The 7,502-nt window shown below is 35.7% G+C and overlaps 1 protein-coding gene across 1 annotated transcript in view; it reads left to right on the top strand.

Moving 5' to 3' along the window:
* Nucleotides 1-3,400, top strand: part of LOC107653394 (thioredoxin-like protein 1) — a 9,332-nt gene extending 5,932 nt beyond the window's left edge. Inside the window, exons 6-8 of the mRNA XM_016440104.1 lie at nucleotides 369-541; nucleotides 2,001-2,105; nucleotides 3,117-3,400. Coding sequence (XP_016295590.1) covers nucleotides 369-541; nucleotides 2,001-2,105; nucleotides 3,117-3,146 — 308 coding nt within the window. The 3' untranslated portion in view covers nucleotides 3,147-3,400. The remainder of the gene's footprint in view (nucleotides 1-368; nucleotides 542-2,000; nucleotides 2,106-3,116) is intronic.
* The last annotated feature ends 4,102 nt before the right edge of the window (nucleotides 3,401-7,502 follow it).

Consider the following 7,502-nt stretch of genomic DNA (forward strand, 5'->3'; position numbering starts at 1 on the left):
ATTGTGAAATATTTTTACTATTTAAAATAGCTGTTTTCTGTGTGAATATCTGTTAAAATGTAATTGATTTTCTGAATTTTCAGCATCATTACTCCAGTCTTCAGTGTCACATGATTCTAAAATGCTGATTTGCTGCTCAAGAAACAGCTGTTTTCTATGTGAATATCTGTTAAAATGTAATTGATTTTCTGTATTTTCAGCATCATTACTCCAGTCTTCAGTGTCACATGATCTTCAGGAATCATTCTAATATGCTGATTTGCTGTTATATTATAGAAATTAATACTATTATTTAGCAAGGATGCTTTAAGTTGATCAAATGTAATATAATAATAATAAATGTGTCGTCTCTTCGTGTCTGTTCTCAGCTCAAGCCCCAAAGAGTGTGAAGATCTTCATTAATCTTCCTCGTTCGTTGGGTTTCGATGACGCTGAGAGAAGTGAAGCCACGCAGGCGCTGGATCTGTCGGAGGAAGACTACAAAGACGACGGGCTCATCCCGCTCCGATACGTCAAGTTTCAGAACGTCAACAGTGTGACTGTACGTCACCGTACACTACAGTGCATTCACTTCAGTTCAGGTTGATTTGTGTAGCGCTTTTCACGTTAGCACAGTACACATTGTTTCAAAGCAGCTTTACAGAAAACACTTGTGTTCAACATCCATTCATTAGGAATAAATTTTTTTCCAGGGAGAAAAATAAATAAATACAAAACAAACAAGTAAACATTTTAATAAACAAAAATGAATATATAAAGCTCAGAAAGTACAATATCCCATTTGAGCATATGTGTCCCTGCAGCACAAAAGCAGTCTTAAGTAGCTCAGGTATATTTGTAGCAATAGCCAACAATACATTGTATGGGTCAAAATTATTGATTTTTCTTTTATGCCAAAAATCATTAGGCTATTAAGTAAAGATCATGTTCCATGAAGATATTTAGTAAATTACCTATTGTAAATATGTCAAAACTTAATTTTTAATTAGTAATATGCATTGCTAAGAACTTCATTTGAACAACTTTAAAGATGATTTTCTCAATATTTAATTATTCCCAAATATTGTCCGATCCTAACAAACCATACATCAATGGAAAGATTATTTATTCAGCTGTCAGATTATGTATTTTTCAATTTTGAAAAATTGACCCTTAAGACTGGTTTTGTGCTCCAGGTCACATATTTCTCCAAAACTTAATTAAAATCTGTCTTTAAACATTCATCTCAAATTATTCCAATAACAATATTTTGAGTGAGAAAAATAAATATTTAAATGAATAAAAATAAAATAAATAATAAGAATGAATAAAAATAGCTCAGGAAGTACAATATCCCATTTCAGCGTCTCAAAATACTCCTATTAAATATAATGTTTGCAAAAAAAACTATATTTTGATGGAAAAAAAATAACAAATTAATATTTAAATAAAGCATAAATATTTCAAGGGAGAAAAATATTTAAATAAATATAAATAAATAAATAAAAACAGCTTAGAAAGTACTATGTAATTTAAATAAATAAATAAACAGCTCAAAGGTACAATATCACATTTCAGCATCTCCAAATACACCTGTATTACATCAGTGAAGTCCAAACAATGTGATTTTTGCAACCTCACGATCCAGATACTTTACAAATGTTTCACAAACTTTATAAAAATATAAAATAACCTTATTTAATTCATAATAACAATATTTCAAGGGAGACAAAATAAAGTTAATAAAAATAAATGACTAAAAGCATATAAAAATACACCTGCATTACATGTAGAAAGTCCTTATATCAGTAAAAATCCAAATCCAAGCGTCATTTTTGCAACCCCAAGATCCAGATCATTTACAAATGCTTCCCAAACTTGATCAAAGTCCATTTTTAATGTTCATCTTATTTAATGTCATGATATCTTTGTGGTTCTTGGGGATCTAAAGCGTTTTCCATAGTATTGATTTCAGAATTTTAATCAAAGCGTTCACATTTTCCACCTGTTTTCGTGTTCAGTTATTTATCAAGTCAAACCAAGGAGACGAGGAGACGACGAAAGTGAACTACTTGACGTTTATCGGGACTCCTGTCCAGGCGACGAACATGAGCGACTTCAAGCGGGTGAGTAAAGAGCGCTAACCAGCGATATCTGATCCCACTCACCACCATTCAGTCATTTCCAGTGTTGGGGGTAACACATTACAAGTAACACAAGTTACCTAATCAGATTACTTTTTTAAGTAACTACTAAAGTAATGTATTACTTTTACATTTAGAAGGAAATATCCGAGTTACTTTTTCAAATGAGTAACTCCAGTTACTTTGTTTCCATGTCTTGACTGACAGTTCTGGTGTTGCCATGGTGACAGAACTAAATATGAACATGTGTTTATTTTTTTATTTTATTTTATTTAGTCATTTAGCAGACGCTTTTATCCAAAGCGACTTACAAATGAGGACAATTTTAGAGATGTTTACTCATCTCACTGCACAAAAACAGATTCAATATTCCTCAAAATGAATAAAAACGGTCCAGTGCAAACTCAGAATATTATACAAACCTGCAATAATTAAATATGTTAAATAAGACAAATATCATTTATGTATTTAATCCCATTTTATTAACCAACGTCTTTGCTACTGGCCTTCTGATTGATCCAGTTCAACCATACTAATAAGAAAAAACGACACGTTTCATTTTTGTTATTGCTGAATAGTGTTGAATTTTCTTCTCCTGTGTCGTATTCTTCATGAGATTTGTTTGAGCGGCGCCCTCTACTGTACAGACGTGAATTTACATTTCCTTCAGCCTGAGGCGTATTCATTTCACTTTTGGTGTGAAAGGGCTTTTACATTTGTATTTTTTATATTCAAACAAGCAAACCCTGCCCAGATTTAAAAAGTAACTAAAAAGTAACGTAACGCATTACTTTCCATAAAAAGTAACTAAGTACCGTAATTAGTTACTTTTTTAGGGAGCAATGCAATATTGTAATGCATTACTTTTAAAAGTAACTTTCCCCAACACTGCTCATTTCATTCAGGATTTCCTGCTGGATATTTTGTTGTGGATATTCCGCATGACGGAAATTAAACGTGGTGCACTTTTTAACGTGTGCATGTGTGAAACAGGTTGTGGGTAAGAAGGGAGAAAGTCACTGAAGAGGAAAAGACGACACGACATATTGCTGCAATCTCTCCACGGGCGTCTCTCTCCGCCAACATGACTGGGCAAAATCACCACCGACACACACACAGACACTGCCGAGCGCCGGATCCGTCCCTCAGCTCGCCTTCAGACGAGAGACAGAGCGAGAGAAGACACCGATTTGTCTCAGTGAGGCCCCGGATCAGTCGTTTTTATCTGAAACCCTCCTGAAATGTTCCTGTAAATAAAGTCGATCCTTTTTCAAAGGCACGTGGCTACTGTTGTCTATCAGCATTGAAACTGTTGATGCTTTGGATTTAATACAAAATGAATGGCAATAATGTTGAGAAAAGTATGCTGTTGTTCCTGATCCGGCCGCTGGGTGGCAGCAGACGCCACGCGATTAAAAACCAAACTACAATCTGTGACAGGTTTGTGGAGAGATCCGTTCAAAAACCATCGCATGTGTTTGGAATGTTATCTTTACGTGTGTTTAAATCATATAATTCAAGAGAAACACGAAATGGGGACATTTTGCAATCATTAAAACTAAAATGATTATTATTTTTCAATCAATTCAATAACGTGGTGTGTTTCCATTAAAGAATAATTAACTTGCATAAGACATTTTAAACATTGCGTTTTAAGATAATAAACTATAATGTTTGGGAAATATAGATGCTGCTTTTAAACTACAAATGCAAACGTGTTTTAAATCAGTGTTTCTGCTAAATATTTTGTTCGAGAAAGTATTGATTATTAAGCATTTATAGATACATTATCTAATGAATGTTTATTAGGCTATTTACATTTTTTATTTGTAGATAATTATTGTTAAATGATTAACACGGAACACTAGACCATATAATAGGCTAGCCTAAAAATAATAACGAAATAAAAAGGTGTTTGTTAAATTAGTTCAATGGTGAAGTTTAATCTCGATCGAAAAACTCGCGAATAAACACTGAATCAAAATACGCTTTTATTTCAGATTTAGTTATTAGTAAATGATCAGTGCAGAAAATGCTCCTCTTACCATGAACAGGTAAATTCTTTTTTAATTCTAATCTAATTCTGTATCATTTTAGGGTTGATTTGTGAATATTTCTTATGCGTTTTTATGATAGGGATGGGTTTCTTTGGAAAATTAGCATAAATGACACCAAAAGACATTTTTGATTGTGTTTAAAACACCTCCTTAAAGCTTTAAAACGCGAAAATGAAATAGCCTATGTTCAGTGGCTTTTTTATTTATTTAAGCTATTAAAAAACGGCACGTTTCATAATTGCAACAAAAATAATAGGCTACAGTTAATAATGCACAGCATGCATTATTTTTTGTTGAACGATCATCAGGTAAAAAAACGAATTAGCTATGCCTTTTTTATTGCTGGGTAAATTTGTAGCTTAAATTTTAGGTTTTTATTTAATTCTCTACAATTAAAGCAGGCAAGTATCTTAATCCGTATGTTAGAAATGTATTAAATACGGCCAGTTCAGCACACTGCTGTTCACAGACCTCGCCACATCTGAGCTTCATTTCTCTGTATAATAAACTCTGAGCTGTAATGAAGCTGTTCTGCTCTACAGTGTTGTGTAAAAGAGTCTTTTTTACTGAAATCGCAGGCCTGAGCGTTTGCGGTTGAGCGCTTTAGCAGACGGCTCAGATGCGGTCAAACTGGATTTTGGACAGCAATGAAACATGTTCAGTGTAGAGCTGCTTTCTGCATCTGGACGGTAGTTCAATAAATAGGGAACACTGAGTCAACACAACGAGCGAACGCTTTTAAAACCATATTACACTGGAGTCCCCTGTTGAAAAAAAACAGCATATGCTGGTTAGGTATGTTTTGACGCTGGGATGTTGGTTTAAGCTGGTCCTTTGCTGGTTTATGCTGGTCCTTTGACCAGCAAAGGACCAGCTTAAACCAGCAAAAAGACCCGCAAAGGACCAGCTTAAACCACAGCATACACCAGCAAAAAGACCAGCAAAGGACCAGCTTAAACCAGCAAAAAAACCAGCAAAGGACCAGCTTAAACCAGCAAAAAGCCCAGCAAAGAACCAGCATAAACCAGCAAAAAGACCCGCAAAGGACCAGCATAAACCAGCAAAAAGACCCGCAAAGGACCAGCATAAACCAGCAAAAAGACCCGCAAAGGACCAGCATAAACCAGCAAAAAGACCCGCAAAGGACCAGCATAAACCAGCAAAAAGACCCGCAAAGGACCAGCATAAACCAGCAAAAAGACCCGCAAAGGACCAGCATAAACCAGCAAAAAGACCCGCAAAGGACCAGCATAAACCAGCAAAAAGACCCGCAAAGGACCAGCATAAACCAGCAAAAAGACCCGCAAAGGACCAGCATAAACCAGCAAAAAGACCCGCAAAGGACCAGCATAAACCAGCAAAAAGACCCGCAAAGGACCAGCATAAACCAGCAAAAAGACCCGCAAAGGACCAGCATAAACCAGCAAAAAGACCCGCAAAGGACCAGCATAAACCAGCAAAAAGACCCGCAAAGGACCAGCATAAACCAGCAAAAAGACCCGCAAAGGACCAGCATAAACCAGCAAAAAGACCCGCAAAGGACCAGCATAAACCAGCAAAAAGACCCGCAAAGGACCAGCATAAACCAGCAAAAAGACCCGCAAAGGACCAGCATAAACCAGCAAAAAGACCAGCAAAGGACCAGCTTAAACCAGCATCCCAGCGTCAAAACATACCTAACCAGCATATGCTGTTTTTTTTTCAACAGGGCAAGATCAGACGCGATGTTTTTGCTTTAAAAAGCTTTTTGGGAGTTCGGATAAAATGTCGCTACAAGCTGACAGATATATCAGTGAAACAGGTGTCGTGTGAAATCGCACAGTCTGTCTTAATAATGGCTGGACACACACTAAAACTAAAAAGAGCAGAAATAGAATGCGCGGGAACGGCCCGCCGCTTTTAAACCAATCAGAAACGTCAATCATTTTTGCGCGCCAGAAACTGGCGGGAAATTATAACTTAAGGTAAACAAAATGGTGGAGAGGCACCTGAGGGGCAGCAGTTTATTAGGTTTAAAGTTATATACATACTTCAATTTATATAATAAACATAAATATAAGTAGAATTCTTGTTGAAAACAATGCGAAGTTGTATGTTGAACTGAATTTTTAGGCGTTCGGAAGAAAATGTGAGTAGTGCTTTCACCTGTACCAAACAAGGACGGTCTTAATGCTATGTGTGGATTTAACGCGTTCCCTTACCAAAATCAATCATGGTTTTATTATAGTAATTAGACTAAAATATATATAAATTAGTAAACATATAGTAATACCATTTTGGGGGTTTTTGTATAATCAAAGTTTTACTGCAATGCCATGGTTAAACGATGGTCAGTGTAGCAAATCCACGGTTATTTTGTGGTTACCATGATTTAACCATGTGTTTTTGGTTTTATTTGTAGAAAAACTGGTTAATTTTCGTAAAGGTTGCTAAGGCGTTCTGGGGGATTTTTAGCGCGTTGCTAAACAGTTACTGAGTTCTGAGTGTTTTATTACGGTTTCTATGGGTATTGAGCGAATTTCAACACGTTGCTAACATGTTTCAAGGTGTTCTGAGCGTTTTACCGCGTTGCTAAAAGGTTGCTGTGGTGTTCTGAGTGTTATCGTTTGCTAAAATGTTTTTCTTTTTCAGTTTTTTTTTTAGCACTGCTAAACAGTTACTGAGTTCTGCGTGGTTTTGTTAAACAGTTTCTATGGTGTTTTGACTGAATTTCAACACATTGTCGAAGTGTTGCGAGGTGTTCTGAGTGTTATCATTTCAGCGCATTGCTATACCATTGCTGTGGTGTTTTAAATGGTTTTAGGGCGTTGCTATGGCGTTCTGAGGGGGTTTACGGCGTTGCCACGGTGTTTTGAGTGGTTTCAGTGCGTTGCCAAGTTGCAATGGTGTTCTGAGTGGATTTCAGTGCTCTGCTACAGTCCCTATTGTGTTTTGGACGGGTGCCAGGGCATTGCTATGCAGTTGCTGGGTTTTCTGAAAGGTTTCTAGAGCGTTGTTAGGTGGTTGCTGATGAGCCCAAGTGAAATTTGTAAATGCGAAATTATTAGGGCTGCAAAACAATTAATCGCATTCAAAATAAAAGTTTAACATACTGTATGTGTGTAAACTGTGTACATTGTGTATAAACACACACACATATATGTATATATTTAAAAAAATATTTGTATGTATACATATTTATGCAATATATAAATATAAATAAATATCAATATTTTATATATAAATTAGTGCTGTCAAATGATTAATCGCGATTAAATCGCATCCAAAATAAAAGTTTTTGTTTACATAATATATGTATGTGTACTGTGTTTATTTATTATGT

The sequence above is a fragment of the Sinocyclocheilus anshuiensis genome, unplaced genomic scaffold (assembly GCF_001515605.1).
Source record: "Sinocyclocheilus anshuiensis isolate Anshui unplaced genomic scaffold, SAMN03320099.WGS_v1.1 scaffold1151, whole genome shotgun sequence".
In the NCBI taxonomy this organism is placed as follows: Eukaryota; Metazoa; Chordata; class Actinopteri; order Cypriniformes; family Cyprinidae; genus Sinocyclocheilus; species Sinocyclocheilus anshuiensis.